General features: G+C 43.5%; 1 protein-coding gene across 1 annotated transcript in view; it reads left to right on the top strand.

The window, feature by feature from the left end:
* The window catches only part of LOC144823118 (transmembrane protein 218-like), a 42166-nt gene extending 30841 nt beyond the window's left edge, over positions 1–11325 (top strand). Inside the window, exon 4 of the mRNA XM_078681312.1 lies at positions 7850–11325. Coding sequence (XP_078537438.1) covers positions 7850–7984 — 135 coding nt within the window. The 3' untranslated portion in view covers positions 7985–11325. The remainder of the gene's footprint in view (positions 1–7849) is intronic.
* The last annotated feature ends 10788 nt before the right edge of the window (positions 11326–22113 follow it).

Below are 22113 nucleotides of genomic sequence, written 5' to 3'. Positions count from 1 at the left end.
TGGTGATGGTGGCATTCCCGAGAAAGGATTGAGGCACGTTTTTGTACCTAAGCACCACACACTGTATATCACACGTTGCACTGGTTAGGAGGTTGTAACTAGCCTTAACTTAAGGACTGTTCACTTTGTTTTCAGATTTAATTGCTGTAAATAGCAGTGTTATAACTGTCCGAACGCCAAACGTATGGGCTGTATTTAGCACACTGGAGCATTGGGCGAGTTCCTGGCTTCGGCTAGTTAGCTTATGCAAGTTTCTAGAGGTATCTGGAGTTTTCGTGTTCGTTTCCGAATATGTGTATTGACTCATCTGTAATGATAGAAGACCGATATGTTGGCAGTTTGTCTTTAGTGTTAGTGTAACGCCCCAAGCGTCAGAGACCAGTTTACCATCATACAACTGCCTCTTTGATTGCACGAGCACCAAGTAATTGTCATTTTCGAGTTTGGGCAGGATTTTTCCCGGGCATGTTTGTGAGTAAAACAGTAGAGGGGCCAATATTTAGCATTAGTGGTTTACTTCACGCATGGTATGCATGCTATAAATGCACATCCAGATTGAACTCAATTCCTTTGGACACGTTTTAGGTATGAAGCGCATTTTGCTGTACGTTACCTTTTTCATGATAATTGATTCCTGCAATTTTTTCAGTTTTTGATACAACAATGCTAGCTCAAGTTGAGACTTCAGGACATCATGTGGTGACCCTGCATCCACGTAAACCTATTTGTCCCTGGACAGAATTAAAGGATTACTATGTGCAGCGTCACTGCGCCTGTGCGCTACTGTCCATGCGCCACACGTGCTGACTCAGCCATGGCCGCACGTGCAAGGAGGTTTAAAAATAGCTCACGCTGTGATGCGCTTTCCTAAATCTAGCACGCTCTTCTTGGCACTGTGAGCGAGCATGAGAGAAAGATCTTTCAGTTTCACTCAGTTTCCCGGCCGCTCACAGCACATCAAAGGGCTTCGCCCAGCGTGCGCTCTGCGGCTTCTCCTCCCCTATGCCCCCAGGCCGTGTTCCCTCCCCTGCTACCCCATCCTCACTCATCCCTCGCACCCCCTCCTCCTTCAGGCCCCCACCATTTGCTTTTGCTTGTTTAGGTCGAGTTTATTCGAACCTTTTGCTGTCCTTTAACTCTTCCCTGCAGGAGGGGCAGCCCAGCCTCGAGGCTGCTCATCTACGGAGTAATCTCTCTCTGCTTGTGACTTTTCTCTTTTATTTCTGGCAACATGGTGAATCGTTAATCAGTATTACAACTCGGGCGAGACATGCCTGCTCTCACATAGGATCATTATTGTTAAACAGCTGAGAAATGCTGCTGTCCGTATGTCATGACTACAGTAGCCCGGCAGAGACACGTGTGTATTTACAACCTATTCTTGAATTGCCAATGCTTGTTAGAATGTATTGTGACTAAGAAGGGTGTGCTACAATGTGCTTTCAGAAACTACTGTTTTATAGCGCTGTAGGGCTTTGTCATTTTCGTTTTGGCACTAATTTGGCTTTTTTTTTTCTAAATGCCACGTTGCCCACTTCATTGGTCGCTATGCGCATATATTTAATATGCATGGGTGCCACGGCGCCCACTTTCATCATTAAGAACAACCCTCCCACCTCCAACACAGCATGGACGCGCACAGCAGCGTTGTCACTTTGAATCCCTTGTTAAAGTTGTTTGCTTTTCCTCTCTTGCTTTGCATTAAGAGCCTTCCCCCCTCCCCACTCGTCGCAAACACAACCTTTCCCTTAATGAGGCGGCAATGCCTTTTCAATACTCACTCCTCCTCCGCAGCATTTGCTGCTCTGCCGGACCTCCTCCCTCCACCCCCAGAGTTCTCCCCGCTCCGCCATGGCACAAATCCGCCTTCACTTTGTAAGTTCACATATTGTTAATTAATCACACTTTTTTTTAATCAGTTCAGTTGCATTTCTGTATAGTGTCTTTGGTTGTGCGTGTTTGTGTCTGATGCTTATTGGTTTGCGTGTGTGAGAGACTGTGTGCACGCGTGTGTGTCTGTGTTTGGGGTGAGCCTCACTCTTGTTACTTGTTTGATATGTTCCTGAACGGTCACCATCCTTACCTCTGCCCGCATTCACCCTTGAAAGACTCCTGTTGCTAAGTGACAACTGGCACTGCCCGCATTTTCACCTTCTGCCTTGTAATAGGGAAGAAACCATTTGCAGCTGTAGGCAGCCGAGCTCTGTATTTCTGATGCAGAAATGATTGTTTCTCAGCCGGCTATTAAACAAGCACTGGCGTTGCCAATAGGTCTCGCAGTAGGCAAGTTGGAGCTATTACAATTGCAAATAACAATGCCTTTTTTTTGTTTCCATTTTCAAAACACCTTCTGCCTTGTAATAGGGAAGAAACCATTTCCAGCTGTAGGCAGCCGAGCTCTGTATTTCTGATGCAGAAATGATTGTTTCTCAGCCGGCTATTAAACAAGCACTGGCGTTGCCAATAGGTCTCGCAGTAGGAAAGTTGGAGCTATTACAATTGCAAATAACAATGCCTTTTTTTTGTTTCCATTTTCAAAACATAAAGGGCTTTGTCATTTACAAAACCAATAGCTCCAACTTTCCTACTGCGAGACCTATTGGCAACGCCAGTGCTTGTTCATGTTGCGTCAACGTACGAGTTACTTACCTTCGGTAACGATGTATCTGGTAGAGACGTTGTCTAGCCGCAGATTCCTTAACTTAGACGTGATGTCAGCGAGGTCATATAAGTCCCTCCCGGCACACAGACGTCAGTTTTCTTCGGAGAAACTTTTCCACAGCAGAACGCGGAGCCACCAACAACACTGTGAAAGTATGGGAACAGTGTTCGAAGGATGAGAAATCTGTGCAAAACACCATCATAAAAGACAGTAGCAGACACTGTGTACACATAAGTGAAGAAGTAACGGCACAGTAAGCTCTGAGTAAGAACCCCGCAAAGGGAAGTGTGTACCCTTCCCAAAGGCTGAGGAAAAGGGAAGAATATCTCAACAGGCAAAGGTAGACTGTACCTGCCTACCACATAGAACTGTGCCGGCAAACAAGGACGAAGCACAGTAAAAACAACAATCTTCTGCCAGAAGGTATGACAAGAATGGCATTTCCCCCACAGTAATGGAATGCCGAAAAACAACCCAGCAGCTTCCCCAAAGAAGACGACTATAGAGGAGACAAGAGTTTTGAGTTAATGGAGAAAGCGGGAGGGAGGGAAGGCAACAGGAGAAGAAGAATTTCCTGATGAAGGTGAACTAAAAAGCACTGTTTTACAGGAAAGAAGCCACTTGGATGGAGACAGCCGCATATGGCAATTCTTAGAGGGGGCGCAACAAGGTGAGCACCCTGGAAGAAAACCAAAGGCAACTGAAAGGAGGCATAGTGGAGAAGGCCACCTGGCTAGGTCCTCGCAGAACGGGGAGGATGGTTATGCGTTAAGGAATCTGCGGCTAGACAACGACTCTACCACATACATTGTTACCGAAGGTAAGTAACTCGTACACCTGATAGAGACATCTAGCTGCAGATTCCTTAACTTAGAATAGATACCACATCCTTACCCCAGGTAACAAAACGACATAAAGTGCCCGACAGCACTGAGGCGGCAAAGAGTGACAGATTATGGGGACGGGTGTGGCGGTGCAGCCAGACAACAACCCAAGTAGCTCAGAAGAGCAAAAGACAGCAGGAGACAAGGCATTACAAAACTACCAGAATGGCACGACACCATACCCGTGTGAGTAAGAGATGAAGAAACTGCACTAGCCATATCCCATGAAAGAAGAGAGAGCCACAACGAAGGGATGAAGAAGGAGTACTCCCCGAGCTCAATGGCGCACTAAGTTGACCCCAACCACAGCTAGAAGACAACATGGAGAGAAGTAACTAGAGCCTACCAGGCTAGCCTATGCAAGAGAGGCCGGAGAGGCAGCATCCAGGAAGCGAAGGGAAAGAGGCAGGAACTGAGCAACGGCTAGGAAGTACAGGCGGAAACAAAAAGACACTCCAAGTACACGCCTAGTCACAATCACGGACCACCACTGAAACATGCAGAGAGCCAACAACCACGGAGACAAGGTGGTGTTGCCAAAACGAGCATGGGGCTGCCCAACAAGGCAGCTTGAAGGCCAAGGTGAGAACTCGCCCATGAGAGACAGTGACGCAGGGCGCAGGACCAGGGATGACCTGCTTCAGAGGAGCTGTCCCGCAGGCATAGAGTAGGGTGACACCCAAAGAAAAAGACACATCCGAAGGGAGTGGCAGCAGAGGCACCAAAGGTGCCAACAGGAGCTGTGAAGAGGAACCTGCATAACTGTTGAGCAGATCATCAGATCTCCAGTCCACCTCCTCTGACTGGGAGGGGGAAGTGCACCCCACACATTAGAGTGGGACTGTATAGTACATGAGCTTCAAGAAAAGACTATCCTGAAGCGGGGGACCACCCCAGGGAGTGAAACGCAAAGAACCCTTATTTCTGAAGATGCAGGAAAAGGGCACCGAAGTGCACTATGAACTCCGTCGTGCAGAACGAGGGCAAGCTCAAGTGCCAACACTGAATTGCACCTTGAAACACGGAGATATAGGACCAGACCTCGTATAGCGAAGACGGGTGGTGGTGTACAAAAAGAGATACCCCACTGGCAATCCGTGGATGGATATATATATTTTATATATATTTTATATATATATATATCTTTATATATATATATATATATATATATATATATATATATATACACACACACAAAAAAGAAGGAGAGAGCTCAGGGTAGGTCTCAGTTTAGGTGGAAAGCAGCTCCTGTTAGAGCACTCTCAACACCAGCGACACTCTAGATCTGCTCACCTCAAATGTCTGTTTTTCTATCAAAGTCTTTAAGAATAGGACTAGTACAGTGCAGTCCTTGCCGAGCTGTAAAATAACAAAAGCCATTTATCACTCCAGGCACAATATTACAGCTTTGAATTGGTAAAATACCAACTCAAGCCAACCTGAAATGAGTAAAAGCAACCCCTGACACAGTGTTTCGCTCTAATTAGAGCTCTTCATAGAGGTATAGCTTTGTCCAGACACAAGGGAGCACCCAGTATTAAGTCAAAACAAAACCCTTTCAGGCATAGAGTGACGCATAAATTATGCAAAAAAGAAGGAGAGAACTCTGGGTAGGTCTCAGTTTAGGTGGAAAGCAGCTCCTGTTAGAGCACTCTCAACACCAGCGACTCTCTAGATCTGCTCACCTCAAGTGTCTGTTTTTCTATCAAAGTTTTTAAGCATAGGATTAGCACAGTGCTTTCCGCGCCGAGATAGAAAATGACAAAGTCTTTTGCCATTTAAACAGCAAAGTCTTTAAGCATAGGACTAGTACTTCTTTAAGCATAGGACTAGTACAGTCCAGTCCTTGCAGTGCTGTAAAATAACAAAAGCCATTTATCACTCCAGGCACAATATTACAGCTTTGAATTGGTAAAATACCAACTCAAGCCAACCTAAAATGTGTAAAAGCAACCCCTGACACAGTGTTTCGCTCTAATTAGAGCTCTTCAGAGAGGTATAGCTTTGTCCAGACACAAGGGAGCACCCAGTATTAAGTCAAAACAAAACCCTTTCAGGCATAGAGTGACGCATAAATTATGCAAAAAAGGAGGAGAAAACTCTGGGTAGGTCTCAGTTTAGGTGGAAAGCAGCTCCTGTTAGAGCACTCAAAACACCAGCGACTCTCTAGATCTGCTCACCTCAAATGTCTGTTTTTCTATCAAAGTTTTTAAGCATAGCATTAGCACAGTGCTATCCACGCCGAGATAGAAAATGACAAAGTCTTTTGCCATTTAAACAGCAAAGTCTTTAAGCATAGGACTAGTACAGTGCAGTCCTTGCAGAGCTGTAAAATAACAAAAGCCATTTATCACTCCAGGCACAATATTACAGCTTTGAATTGGTAAAATACCAACTCAAGGCAACCTAAAATGTGTAAAAGCAACCCCTGACACAGTGTTTCGCTCTAATTAGAGCTCTTCAGATAGGTATGGCTTTGTCCAGACACAAGGGGGGGGGGTGCCTGGAGTGATATATATATATATATATATATATATATATATATATATATATATATATATATGTATATATATATATATATATATTTATATAGACACATTGATGGATTTAAACACTGAAAAGTTATGCTCCTATATTTGGATTTTATGCACTGATGAAGGCCGATGCTGAAATGCATTTGCAGGAACAAAATCTATTAATTACCCCGTGCGTGCTCTGCGTTTGGGAGTTGTTGTGTAACAAAGGCGGGAGCACCACTGCCATTGAAGCACCCACCGAGCGTTCGACTGCCAGGGTGGATCGTATTACGCAGTTTGTGTTGGCAACTCTGAACCACTGCTTTCAGGGCCCGGCAACACAAAGGATGTGGACTATACAAGTCCAAGGTGCCCTTCATAAGAGGGACACCTACGGGATGACCACAAATAAAATCAAGCAGCAGGCGAGGGAGATGGGCACAGCCAGGAACTAAGGAGGTGACTGGAACAGCGGCAAAGCAATAACAAAAAAGAACAGTGAAAGGTAAGTGTAATAACTTACCTGAATTTGGGGAACGCAAATAAATGAACATTTGTAATGCATTATGGGACATCGATGCCTTCATGTTCCTCACATATTTCCCTGACGTTGGAGTTGCCGTTCAGTGATTGGTTCACAGTCCCACCAATAAAAGACACATGGAAAGATCTAAACATCGAAAAGCAGTGCTCATTTATTTGTATTTTATGCACTGATGAAGGCAGATGCTGAAATGCATTTGCAGGAACAAAATCTATGAATTACCCTGTAAGTGCTCTTCATTTGGGAGTTGTTGTGTAACAAAGGCGGGAGCACCCCTGCCACTGAAGCACCCACCGAACGTTCGACTGCCAGGGTGGATCGTATTAAGATATGTGTATATATAAATATATATATGTGTATTGCCTCACCTAAGACGCTATTTATGTTATTGCTTGCCTGCTTTCACAATCAGACACATTTTAGGAGAGGATCATCCCCTCAATGGCCGCAGTCAAATCATTTCCAAAACAAGAGGCTTTGGACCTTAGACAGAGTTTGTTTCAGAGCTGACAGCGCTTCAGATAGACGTTTGCAGTGTGCAGCATGTCTTTAGAGAGATGTTCTACCACGGTTTGCTCTTCAGTTTCCACTACACACTCTGGGCCAGGAGTGGGGGTGGATTTCTCCCTTTTCAACCTTCCCGCACTCCAAAGTCTGTGGGGATAAAAACCCCCACCATCCCTATCCCTATGTCGAACTGACATTTTGTTGGCACAAACCAAACCATTTTCCCAGAATACCATTGTATTGTCAACAGGCGCCCATTCACTGCACTAGCAGCTAAGCATTAAATCCAACTATGGGCTCATATATGCATACGGTTTTGTAACATAGTGGTATCCAACAGATTGTATCATAAGGAATTTCTTCAAGTTACAAATGTGTTACTAGAAATATGCTCAACAGAAGCTGCCATTCTTTCTCACAAGCCCCATCTTCCAACTGCAGGTTACAAAGAACTTTTACTCCTATCTATTTCTGCAGGATCACTGCATCAACACCTCCTGTACTAATAATAATTCCTTGGAAGTGTTTCAGAACTTGTCGAGACAAAGTTAAAGTAATGTAAATCCGCCTTTAATTGACATTACGTTCTTTAAATGTTGCAAATAGTGGAATCGTATAGAAAAAGTAAAGGCATTGTTTAGAGCTAACGTAATTTTTACTTTTATCAATACCATGTAATTGCATGAATTTATATTTTTTACGATTGTTAACAGAGCTTCTTTCTCATTCTTTCCAGATTGTGGACACTTTCTTCATAGGCCGTTATTTCCTGGTCTCAATTCTAAGTTTAATTTTCCTCGGAAGCCTCTTCTTGGTTCTTATTTATCATGTACTTGAACCGATACACGCTAAACCACTTCCAATTCGCTGACAACAACTGGTTGATAAGAGCAACAATCGCAGCAAGCTGCTAACTGTGGCTTTTGGACAAGTCTTGGGACTACAGCTTTGTCTGTTGTAACTGGTAAAAAAAAAAGACAGTTGGTACCCCTGCAGTTACAAAATAAGTTTCTAATTCCTCCTGCTGTACTGAATTTCAAAAGATATAATGCATTTTGCAGCGCTTTTTTGTAAAACCCTTCGTCATTTCTTGAGCATAAGCATTAATATTGTATGAAACAATTCTGTCTCCTATGTGATAGGATCTAGATTTAGCACAGTTCTACCTTTCCACTCTGTCAGCAAGTAAACCTGTTTGTTGGTACCAGTGAAGCATGCCAGGAAATGCTTGTGGAATAAGCATTTCATGGTGTGATGTTCTTTTGGAACGTTAGGGGTATATCTTTTTAGGCATATTATCCGCTAAAATGTTGTGTGGCACAATTAATAGTGTTGATCACACATAATAGTAGAATGCTGGATGTTTTAATCCCACTTCTTCTGAATTTAATCTTTCATAGGTTCACATGTTGAACATTTCCCAGTCGTTGAAGTTGGAATCCCACCGAAATTTTACAATAAAGTAATCCTCAGCATGGACATTGGGAAAAACGAGATGTCAGTCTAATAGGTGGGAGATTAGGTGACAGTGCTCTCAGCCTCCCCTTCCCAAAGGCCATATCATTTAAGATTGTTGCTGCTTCAGAAATATTACTTTTTTGTTTTGAAATATTCCGCTACTACCTCTGGTATAGGCAAATTTATTGAATTTTACAATGGAAAAATGCTCTAGAAATAGCCTATTTACGGTTTGTGCTTTTGTGGAAAACCGAGGGTGTTCACTGACGCAATACTTTTCTTGGTTTTACCCTGACCGCATGCCTGTTACTGCAAAATATGCAGAACATTCTTTGCCAAAACCCTCAATGAGCTAAAAGGAAGTCTTTTGAGACTGCTTCAAATTTATACAGAAGGTAAAACCAATCCTTTGAGAATGAATCTGATTGAAATTGTAAGTCCTGGAAGGAGAAAAAAAGAGCTAAACCATCATATAGCAACATCTAATACAGAGGCATCTTCAAAACTGCCCGAGGAGAAAATTCATAAATTTGAGACCATCCTCTACAACCCTGAGCTTGTATGGGCAAACGAAAACCATGTCACTAGATTTGCCACTGTCACCATCCACTAAAATGAAGAAGTCACCGCCTGTTACATTGTTGATAGCGCCATAAACCTCTTGACAGTGGCTCCCATGAGCAGCATGGGGAAGTTTTAAAAGGCAATAGAATTCCTGATTTATAGATGGCATCTTAAGGCGCCTTGCTATATGCTACCTGCCTCCGCTGTCGAGCGACTGGAAATACCTATGTAAAATATTAATTCCACTGCTACTGGTAATTTCCCGTCTTATGCTTTAATGGTGATTTTTCAAAAATACAGGAAATCACAGTGGGTCTACTAACAAAAACCTAATGCAAGTCAAAGTCTCCTCGTCATGACTTGCATAGGGGTTGCTTTTGCCACACTCAAGCGCAAGAAAAGAGGGCAAGCAGACTTCAGAGGTGTCATGAACAAGACACTCCACAGGGGATATCAGCCCCACCGCAATCCATCAGACTTTTACACTGTAATCTGACAGATGCTTAGGGGTGTAACTGCAAGGCATCACTGGGTGCATTTGCTACACGTCAAAAAACAAAGCTCATGTAAAAGTGTACATGAAAAGCAGCTGCAGAATATGATTTGCATATATTTTCAGAATCGCTTAAAAAATGTAAACAAATAAAAAAAGTCATGTTAAACATTAATGTTAATTGAAAGTGAATCTACAGTTCATAAATTTGAAATTCCGGTAACATGGAATCATAACCAGGTACATACTCTTTAGCTGTGACGTGAAATGAGGATTTCTGAACGTAATACGTATGATGGTGTAACAATTAATATTTGAGTGTTTGCTCATACTACAATCACAGGTAGTTGCATGAAGCAATCACCACATTCTTTTGATCTTATTTATGCATTCAGACATGTCCATAAAATGTGAAATTGCTTCCCTCTTTTAATCTACAACACGTTGGTGAGATGTGGATCCAGTTTTGGATAGCAGAATGGAGGAGCGCTCCTCAAGCATTTTCTTTTGTTTTGTTATCGAGATATTCTTATTTTGTTATATGGCCTTTTTTCCTCATGAGTGAAGCAGAAGTTTGATTCAAGCATTCACAGGATTAATTGGATCAAGTTCAGGACGAGTGCTTGAGACTGACAATTTCCTCCTGGCTTTAGTATGTAGCCTGTTCTCCAAAGCAGTGTTTTGTGTTCTGATGTGCCAACAATCAATGCAGGGATTTCACCAAAATTAAAAATGAATCTTGTTGCGCTGTATCCATTTTGCCTTAGGGCTACTACTAAAACTAACCTAAAACACTATTTAGTATTAATTGGCGTTCATTGTCTTGAGTCATCGAGATGGAAAGCAGTGGACTCGCTGGCTGCCCCAGATTTGTTTTAGCCACACAAGATCTACTAAGAGAATTATGCGGGGGTTACTGTAGGCAGCTCTCTAAATAAAAAAATGTAAGCTCTGATGCACAACCTCACTGACATCGGGGCAGACTGCGGACAAGCATAAGTTGCCTCTAGTTAACCCAGAAGGCCTATCTGGGAAAAATGAGATGGTAAGCCAGAGGTTTAAAGAACTGACGCTGGCCAAGAAATATTTGTTCTTTGTTTGTGTTTACACTCCTTAGTTCCTATCTAGTGGAAATGTTATGGCATTTGTTTCTATGGTTTTGACTGATCTTTTGTTTTAGGAAGGTGAGTTATTAGTTCGTGTACAGATAACTTATTTTTTGTAATGTATTTTGCTATGATCTTTGCAAAATTTTTAAAACATGTCCGTGATCAAGAAAACAATCTGCATGTTTGTCACGATACTTTTAAATATGATTGACTCGTTAATGTTTAGGTTTTGGTGATAAGCGGCAATCTGATTTTTAGGCGCACATTTGTTTTGATAGTCACTAGCAATTTGGAGATATAGGAATCCAACTGGAAAATTAATTTACATGAGACGCTTTATGGTTACAACTGATGGTTGTAGGACTGTTATGTAAAACTGATTTTATATTTGTTAGCTGAATACATTTTCCTAAAAAAAGCTTTTGTTTGTCTCTCTCTAAATATTTACATATATTCACTAAAAATTAAAACGAAAAGCGAATTGAGGTTAATAAAGTGTAATAGGTGTTTCACTACAAAACCTACAAATATGTTAAGTTCTAAAGTTAAGGTCTTAAATTGAGCTTCGCTCCCTCCTCTGTGCAACCCCTTTTGGAAGGAGCAATGGCATTGATAAGTAAAGGCAATACATATGTGGATGAGTGTGTAAGGGTTTCTAAGATGACTTGACTAAATAGCTGGAGTGACCGATTTGAAAAGGTGCAGCATATTTTTTGTGTAAATGTGTTTTGTATTGTGTTACGCTTCTGGGAATGAGAACATGAGTATGTTATGACCATCAGGTGTAATTATAAGTCTTAAAATGCTCATTGTGTGTTTATATTATAGAATGTTTTTGTATGATGGTTGTTGTTTTTTACTGAAATCTACATGTCTAGGTTTTTGCATATTACCAAATGTATTATTGTATGTATTTGTGTGAAAATATGTTTGATGTTGACGGGATGGGAGTTAAGATTCATTGAATATTTCCGAGATGGTATTGTATTGCAATTGCATCAATAATGCGCTTACTATCCCTGACTGAGTGTTAAAGCACTGTTCTCGGCAAGTAGCATGCTACTCAGGAACCCAAGGGCATTGGTTAATGCAGTGTTATAGGTTACTTTTAGTTATTGTTGGGTTTAAGGGTTAGTTTTGTAATCCCAAGGACCTATTCTTTATTCACCATACACCAGTCTGCTGGTCCAGGCACAATGTTTGTAAATGGTCAGATCCCGATGCCAGATATTCTATTTCATTCCCTACTGCCTTTCTGACTTTGAGAAAATTCAGGAGCACTGTACTGCCATAAGCTAGCAGCTGCTGTTCAACTTGCTTGCACACTCGGGTCCTCTGACTATTCTCCACCTTTTTGAATACTCACTTGGTGTTATACGCCGTATAACAACCCTAAGTCTCTCTAACCATAGCACAACCTTCCTTCATAATTTTTATCTCACATATGGCAGGGCCTTTCTAAGGCTGGTCAGCTGGGTAATACCCCACTTTTTGTGAACAAGTGACATTGCCTGCACTGTGCTTTGTTCCGTTGTTAGAAAGCCACAGCAGGCCACTTTAGTTTTCTGCCCACCCTCCTGCATGCCAGAACATTCTCATGAGTACCAGTTTATAATTATCATGGTCAGCTTTTTAGTTGGAGCTAGAATAAATAATGGGAATGAAGTGGTTCACTGAGTGGTTCATCAGTGCATAACACACAAAAAATAGCCCTAAGAAACAGAAGAGGTACTTTAAAATGGTTATTTTAAAATCCTAGTCTAGTGCCTAAAATATGAATGGTAACCACACAGAATTCAAAAACGAACGCAGCAATGCAAATCATGGTCAGTGTTGGACTTTGCCCTCTCTGCAGAGTCACCTCCAAGCGTTTTGCCCTCTCCCCTCCTTTTTTGTTAAATTAGTTTTCGTTGGCATTAGGACTCTGGGCCAGATGCACCAAGCATTTTTTGCCTTCGCAATCGGCCGATTCGCAGTATCGGCCGTTAGTGAACGCAAACAAATGCTCTTCTGATGCAGCTAACTGTAGTTTGCGATTTTGCAGCCTGTTACCGAATTGCAAAATGGGTTTGTGATTCGCTATTAGGAATGGGCGTGTTTAGGGCGTCCCTTCCCAATACTGAATCGCATCGGTATGCATGAATGTTTTGCAACCGAAATGCGGTTGCAAAATATTCGCATTTTACTACCTACTTCTAGTAGGTGGAAACCAATTCACAAATGGGAATGGGTCCCCAAGGGAGACCTTCCCCTTTGTGAATGTATGTAAATTCATTTTCTAAGAGCAGGCAGTGGTCCCACGTACCTAAGGTTCCAGCAGCGTCGGCTTGCTCAGCTGTCAGTGATACAAGTGAATAAAGTCGCTGGCTGAGTTCTAAAAAATGAAAGAACCAGACCGTTAAACTAATCAAACCTTGATGCGCGAAGATTACTTCAAAAAAGGTACGCGAGTGGCATTCATTTTTTCGCGGGATCCTTCGGTACGTTAGTTACAACTATTACACCGTTTTTTTACAGGCCATCAGTCGGAATTACATTACCAACATTAACTGTTTCCTAATAGTGAAGGTATGAATTTGCTTCTATTTCCCGACATTGTTTCTTGTGATTTTTAGGAGGGACTATTGTTTTCTTTACATTTAATCATGCTTGTATGTCATTGTTTTGTTTGACGAAATTACTTTTTAACATCATTTTTACTTGGGCAACTTTGATCTTCTGATGCTCTCAGCAGATATTTTCAGAAAATGGGGATATATGGTTGTTAATGATTTAATATAAACGTTTCTTTGATGATGGAAATACTGTTTTACATCCATTACAGTTGTGTATATTTTCCTTCCACAGAATAACTATGCCCCTGAAGAAGGGCAAACCGCCCGAAATGCATTGGGCAATGTATTATACTTTCTAATGATGAACAACAAACATTGATTGTGAAAGAAATGAATAACTCAAAGAATTGAAATTTTAGAATAAAACTTTATTTTGAAAGAGCACACACTTTAAAGGAAATTGTTTCTTCTGAGTGCTTTTGAGGTCGTCATTCCCAGCTGGAATAACGCTACAATCCATTGTTTCATTTCTTCCAAGACCCAGAAGGAAGATCTCAAATAGCACCAACATACACTAACTACCTTTTACACTTTGCATGAACTATGAGTGCGACGATTCTGTATAAAGTTCTGTTCAATATTCCCCAGGCATCAGACTGGATTTGGAAAATCTTGAGCAGTACCTATGCACACTGATAGGTGGCAGGAGAGGTCCGTGCCAAATGTGACACACCAGGTGCATATATTGGTGCTACTCCAGTGCACTGACATCAGTACTTTTCTTTCCACGCAATCAGTGCAGATTCAGAAGAGATATCTCAGCCACTTTTAAACAAGAGCTTCACAGAGTCTGAGGGGATTGAAATTCCTTTGGGCTCAGTGAGGCCTTGGTTCATAGCTGTTAAGGACAACATTGGAGCGTTGGAGCTCCAGGCTTCTACTGACCATTAAAAGCACGGAGCACTCCATTGTTTGCGATTGAGCGCCCAACATTCCAATTTTATAATAAATATTTAAACGTCTTGCTGAGTATTTCCTGTGTATTTCTTTGTGTATCCATGAGAGTCCAAATGAAAGGGTTTAGATCTGTTACTATGAATTCCTTGGGGGATCATTGTTGTCATGTTTTAAGGTTGATAAACAAACAACGTTGACGAACCCACTGCAGGAGGACAGCTCACTTGTATACGAGTGCCAGGAAACCCTTTGGTTTGTTAAAAGATCCATCACCCACTGTTGTAAACATATCTAGGACCCTATTTAAAAATTTCCGATTCATGTCCTTATGTGGTTATAACAAATAATATCCTTATAAAGGCATAAGAATCATATCCATATTTAGTCATAGCCAATGCAGTCCAAATAAGGCAAGGCTACTCCCGTAGACTCCTAGAAAGTACAACGTGTTCTTTAAACAAACCAAGCCTCCAGCAGCCCGGGAATTCCCCCTGCTTTTGTTTTGATTTGTGCAAGAACTCCTGGAGTCCAGAAAGAACTGTAAGTTCTTAGTGACGTCTTATGTCCAACCTTACGTCAAACCCGGCACCATTCAGGTATAAATATACCAGCATTTGCCTTAAGGAAACACACTGTGGTTTGGAGCAGAGCGGCTATCTACTTGCCCGACTCCCAGCTTATGCGAGTGCTGAAGGAAGCCGACCCTCCCATTGACGCACTGAGAGAGACGCTGTCTTTTCTCCTGCCGAGAAATCCAGCTCCAGTGTTTCCAGTCACCCTTGCGGGTTGCTGGGAGATCGAGTCCTGAGAGAGAGATACAAGACCTCCTTCATTTTATAAACAAGGTATGGAGCTGATTAGATCCTTAGAGAATTCTTGATGCAGATTCTTGGCAAAACTATCTTAACTTACTCCTTCCCACGTATTAGGCTTAGGTCAGGTACACCGGGGTAGGCGTATTTTAGAAACCCCAGTTGAGCACGTTTAGTCAACCTTTTATCGTTGTATGTATTTCTTGTATTTTATCCGTTTTAAGTATCATATGGCTCAGAAACCATATCAATGCTTTTACAGTATTATTTCATAATACTCCTTTTAATGTACGCACTTTACTTTATGACAAGTATTGCAATTGTGGCAATTCACTTCTCTTGCATGAGAAAGAGGACTGCTCAATAAATAACAACTTTTATTGAAAACGCCTGTCTCTCTATTTCTCTGCACTCTGGTGAAACTAAGCATGCACGATTGACGGAGTGAAATAGCTGTCTATTGTTTTCACACGACTCTGGAGATATACTCCTTATTCTGGAGGGAGCAAAGTTGTCATGTTTATGCGGTTGTCAGAAGCTAATTCCTTCTTGTCTATTCAGGGAAGTTAACACCTTGTTTACTCAAGAAAGTTTCTAGAGACCTCTGAGCTAGCTGGCATTCATAATCAAGTCTAACGTATTCAGTAGAGACCTAGTCGACCTCAGTCCTACGTCTAAACTATCGTTTATGTTATTCCAATGCGCAGAGCCTATTGGGAATATAGGAACTACACTACATGGCGCCCAACGTTTGGTAAGGCAATAATCTAACGCTAGATACTAGAGTAACTCAGTCATGCTTTTCACACAGACCCTTTTTCCCCATAAAAACTACAAAAGACGTCTGGAGTGGGTGAAAGGTTAATATCCACCAGAACTTAGTAGGATGAGAATCCTATGTATTAGTTTATGGTTTAATCAATGTTGAAGGATACAGTGTTCCAAAATATTGTGCACCTAATCTTTGTTTCCTTGAAACTTGCTCTGCAACAAAAACTTTCTGTCAGAAAACATGACTGAAAGTGACGACGAAAGGGAAAGAGCGGCTTTGGCAGCTCAACTGTTGTTAGAAGACACAACTCTCCAAGAAAATGACCAGGATGTCATACTCATCCCAGTCAATGTAAGAAAGAGTGTAACTTACAAACTAATAAATAATGGAGTATCACCAAGAGGTGGTAGTCATATTTGTGGTAGAGGCCCATGAATATCGGCAGACAGAGGTATTCTATTCCTGGATACACTTTCCAACAGCACATGCTGTGACACGCGAGTTCCACTACTATAAAATAGGGGAATCTCCAGAGGAATACGCTCCTTTCGAGGACGTTGAAATTCCACTAACATACCAGGAGCACCTGCTCTGGTTTAATGGCGCCCTAAAACATCAAAATCACATCACCAGGCTCGGTCCACTAGGTAGACCAGGAGCCACATGGCCGGTTCTAGCCAGCTATACACCACACCCTGACATTGAAAAAATGTCAGACCGAGAACTTTTAGCTCAGCTAAAACTATTAATTAAAATACACAGACAATTGGTCCAATATGTCATGCGGACTTCAACAGTCCAACCAGCAATAAAAATTCCACAACACACCCCTCAACAGGGGAACACAAATATCACACCACAGAATATACAATCAGCCATTGACAAAATACCCGCAAAACGGGAACAAATTCCATTCTGGTTAGCTAAAAAAATCACTCAAATAGAGGCAGTATTTCCTGATACTACACCTAATGAGAAACACAGAATTCTGACAATCTGCTTTCCAATGGGGATCGCACCACATGTGGAGGACTGTGACACTTGGAGCACAGTGTTTGCTTCAATATATACAAAAACACATGGTGTTCCGTCTATGGCGGTTATACCAGATGTTCTAAGACAGATTCAAAATGAATACGGTCCAGACCTGCTTTAACTCTAGGTATGAAATTACTGAAAGACTTTAAGCAAGTCTCGGCTATACTACTAGCCAACATAAAAGGAGAAGCAGCCTCTGTGGCGATCCGCCAAAAATTGAAAGAAACAGATATAGCAGAACAACCTTTTGAACTTGCCAGAATCATAGAAAAATCCTATGAAGAACTAGGTAGAGATAGTTTGGGTGGGAAACCACTAAAACCACAACTAACTGAAAATCCTGAAAAAACACTTATAAAAAATAATCTCAGTACTTCAAAAAAGAAGTGGGAAGGTAATAAACAAACCACTCCCAGAGAAAAACAGTTTCAGTCCAGAGGAAGGTCTCCTCAACGGAGAGATAGATCTCCAGAATGAGGTGGCAGGTCTCCACAACGGGAGCCCTCTGAGAAAAGATATAACCTTAGAGATAGGGATAAATTAAGAAAACCTGACAGATATCAAGATATTGATACACGTCCCTCTCGATCTTTTCAGACTTCCTCACAGAAGTCGGAAAGAGCACGGTCGGAACACAAAGAAGAGCACGTCAAGTCCAAAGACAAGGAACCTGCCCATCAAAGTAAAAAATTACAATTTCCCAAACAAAGTTAGCTAGTATTAAAATAAAACATGCCGAGAATTCTGAGGACACAACTGAAAAACGGAGAATGGGCCCAGACAGTGCTAGACAGCGCAGCAGAAGTGACCATAGCTCGCAAGATCCTGATGAATCTTCTGGAGACAGTGGACACGAATGAATACATTCAAGTGGAAACTGCAGACACTAGAGTTAGCGTGCCCAATACATTATATGAAATAACATTGCGTATAGAGGGGAACAAAACTAGGAAAATAAGGGGTCTCTTTTGGGATAACCTTTCGAAAGGCTATGATATCCTTCTAGCAGAAAAAGACTGGCCACCAGAGTTTGTCAGTGAGTGCCCACATGGCAAAGAAATGATTATGCCTGCCTTCTCAAATCACATTCCAATTCATAAAAAATACACATTTGCTAGAAAATAGGCAGTAGCCCAAGCCCCTGCATTATATAAAAATCATGTAGGATGGGATGAGGATTCTCCTCACCATAAAATTCAGTTAAAAAAAATCAACCCACTGCACAAAGGCAGTACCGAGTTAAGCAAGAAGCTAAAAAACAAGTCAAGGAGATCTTAGATCAACTTGAATATCAGGGGGTGATTGAAACATGCACCTCACAAATGAGCAATCCCTTGTTTCCTGTCTCCAAGCCAGATGATTCATATCGTCTAGTTTTGGACTACAGACACCTTAGCTCTTGTTGCAAAACATTTGCAGTACAAAACTCACACAGTGCAGCACAAATGAATAACATTGTGCGCAAAAAATATAAAACGACATTAGATATTTCAAATGGTTTCTTTTGTCAAAACATTGCACCTGAAAGTAGGTACTTGACCGCTTTCTCATGTATGGGGGCACAGAACAATTTGGTCGTCTCCCACAGGGATTCAAGAATAGCCCAGAATTATTCTCAGCAAGGTTAACACAGTTACTACAAATGTATGATGATGAGGCATTATCCTATGTCGATGACATCTATCTTACAGACGACCACCTGGAGACACACTTGAAAAGAGTGAACACCATAATACTTGGGTTCGCATCTGAAGGGTACAAATTCAACTTTAAAAAGTCACGAATTGCGCATCTAACTGTCCTGTTTTTAGGATATGAGTTATCAAGTGAAGGCAAAAGCCTAGCAGACAACTTCTTAGAGAAGTGTGCAGTACTCCAAGCTCCAAAAACGCTGAAGAACTTACAATCAATTCTAGGTTTCCTGAATTTTGGAAGAACATACATTCTAAATTATGCAGCGAGGGTTAAACCTCTCTACGAATTAATAAAACCTGATTTCAAACTAATTAATTGGACTCAGAAACACAGAAATTTTACGTTCATTACAAACAGACATGTTAACTAAAACAAAACTGCAAACACGCGCAAACGAAATCAACCGTGTAATCCGAGTCATCCCAGGAAGATGCGGATTCACATACCTGACCTCTAATGAGGGAGAAACGGTACTGTAACGGGGAGGACCCGGATCCGCCTGGCTTACCGGTCTCACCTCTTTTCGATCAGCACACAGGGACCTGGAGGAAGACGGACGCCCTAGGAGACACGGAGCAAGCTGAAAAGGACAAGCCCTGTTTCTTTAACTGGGCGGAGTTGGGCGAGGACGACGTCACAGGATACGCCCCTGCAACACAGGTAAAAGCCGTCCCTGAAAACACACAGGTGTGTGTTACACCCGGAGGCGACGGAGGAGAGCGCGAAGGAGACGAGGACGAGTACGGAGGAGAGTGGAGAACTGCGTGGAAGGAGGAGGAGAGGCGGGAGCAGAGCCGAGGAGTCGAAAGGAGAGTAGGACAGAGGCAGGAGGCGGAGAGGAGACCGGAGCGGGAGGGAGAACATCTGAAGGAGGAGGCAGCGGCCGGAGAAGAGGACGAAGAGCGGAAAGGCGGAATCGGAGGATCCAGGGTGGAAGACCCCATCAAGCCAGGAGGCCAACAGGAAGGCGCATCGCCCAGCCACACTTCAAGGGAAGTGTGGCTACCAGAGGTACGATCACGCATTTCAAGTTGGGCGGGATTTAAGTGGGTCAAACCGCAGTAAAAGCACAGCACCCCTCCCGCGCACAAACCCCCCCTACTCACTTCCCAACCACCACGGGCCGTAGTGAGTTCTGAGTGCACGTGTGCTTCCTCACCCCCTTCCCTACGTCTTATTGACAAACGCAAGACGCTAAACGGTGCTGATCTTTCCTTTGTTTCGAGAGGCTGCCCGAGGCTCGACAAGGTGGAGGACAAGGCCCCGACTACAAGTCCCAGAAGACACCGGGACGAGCGACGGACGGCTGTGGAGAAAAGACAGCTGAGACTCACGGCAGAATTGGAAGGCCCCCTGCCCTACTACCGGAAAGTGTTACACCGGAAAAAGACTTTTAAATCAATAAAGCCTGCGTTACCCATATCCCCAGTGTCCGTCAGTCTGTTGGAAGGGACAACGCTAGCCACTGCACCTAGCCCTGAGCATAGGGGAGAACCCGAGGTGTTACAAGTGGTGGAGAATGCAGGCACAATAGCCATCTGGGACACGAAGATGGAGGAGCTACTGCAAAGACTGGTAAAAGGGCAAGAGCAGCTGGGCTGGGCTGTGGAACAACAGCTAGTCACCGCCCAAGCCGACCGTGACGTCTTCAGAGACACCGTGGTGAAGAGGTTGGAGGGGCTACAACCAAGAACGATCGATCCGGCCGGACGCCCAGTACAGGAGGTAAGGCAACATACGCCATCCGGTATATCCCTGCAAAAATATACGGCGGGAGAAGACCCGGACGCCTTTCTCGTCAACTTCGAGAGGGTTGCTCTGGCTTGTGGATGGCCACTAGAGAAGTGGCCCTTCTTTCTTGCCCCGTTGTTAACAGGGGAAGCCCAGGCTGCCTACCAGGTGGCAAACGGAAACGGGCAGACCCCGTATGCTCAGATCAAGATCATCATTCTGGATCACTTAGGTCTGGATGCCGAGGCCTACCGTGTCCGCTTCCGTAAGAAGAGAGGAAACCCCGGAGAGAACCCGAAGACATTATTTAGGTTAAAGACTGCGGCTGACAAGTGGCTAACGCCCGCACAGAGCACCAAGGAGGCTATCATGGATAAGATCTACTTAGAGCAGTACCTCGAGGCTCTGCCCTTCAACACCCAGCGTTGGTTACGGCAACACTCCAACCTGACCACCGCTCAAGCCATGGACATGGCCGCTACTTTTGCGCGGGCTCAGCCACGCCTGCACCCTGCAGAGCCGGAGAAAAGCAGCAAAGTCCCGATACGGGTCGAACGCAAGACGCGACCTCCGCCCGGTCTTCCGGGGCCTAGACTCCCCAACCCCGAAGCACCTTCGTTCAGGGGCCCACAATGCTTTGACTGTGGCTCCTGGGGACACATTGCAAGGTTTTGTCCACAGAAGAGGACACAGGAGGAGCCGATGGAGGTCGGGTATCTGCCCCGCCCTGTTATGTACTCCGCGGAACTTGGAGGGGCCTACCACGTGAGTGTACAGGTGAACGGGGGGAAAGTCAGGGCTCTGTTAGACTCAGGGTGCAAACAATCGGTTATACAGGGACGTTTTGTGTGTACCCCCCAGGTAATGCCAGATGCCCTAGTACATATTAAGTGTGTCCACGGCGATATCAAGAGCTATCCAGTAGCATATATACCGTTAGAGATGGAAGGGGGGCGGACCGTAGTGGTTAAAGTGGGGATTCTGAACACACTCCCAGAAGAGCTGATTATAGGGACCGACAATCCCCACTTCCTAGACCTCTTCTCCGAAACTCTTAACGGTAGGAAACCAGGCCCCACCATGGTTCTCACGGCACCGAATCCATGGGAATGGGACCGCAGCTTCAAGTTTGCCCAAGCAAACGACTCCACCTTGTTCAATGCATGGGAACAGGCCCATGCCAACCAGGACAACCCCTGCCCCAGGTACCCACGATTCGTAATACAGGACGAGCTACTATACCGACAAGGGAAGCAAGACGAACCCAAGCAGCTTCTGGTGCCAGTATGCTTCCGAGAACAAGTAATGTTCTACGCCCACACCCACCTCCTAGCAGGCCACACGGGCAGTGAAAAAACCACCCAGAACATCCTACAGAACTTCTATTGGCCTGGAGTGTATCAGGACATCAAACAACATTGCCAAACGTGTGACGTATGTCAGCGAAATAATCTACACAGACCTCCGGCTATCCCATTGCAACCCCTGCCGATTATCGGAACACCCTTTGAGAGGGTGGCTATGGACCTCATAGGACCCCTCCCAAAGACGCGTAAGGGAAACCAGTATGCCCTTGTTATCGTGGACTACGCCACTAGATTCCCCGAAGCCTTCCCATTGAAGTCTCCCACATCCAAGACAATCGCTGAAAAGTTCATGGAACTCTTCTCCCAGGTAGGATTCCCCAAGGAAGTCCTTACCGATCAAGGGACGCCCTTTATGTCCCGAGTGATGAAGGAAGTGTGCCTCCTACTAGATCTTCATAAAATCAAGACGTCGGTCTATCACCCACAGACCGACGGTCTAGTGGAACGAT

This window comes from Lissotriton helveticus, chromosome 3_1 (assembly GCF_964261635.1).
Source record: "Lissotriton helveticus chromosome 3_1, aLisHel1.1, whole genome shotgun sequence".
Classification (NCBI taxonomy): Eukaryota; Metazoa; Chordata; class Amphibia; order Caudata; family Salamandridae; genus Lissotriton; species Lissotriton helveticus.
This window is presented reverse-complemented; position numbering and strand designations above follow the sequence as displayed.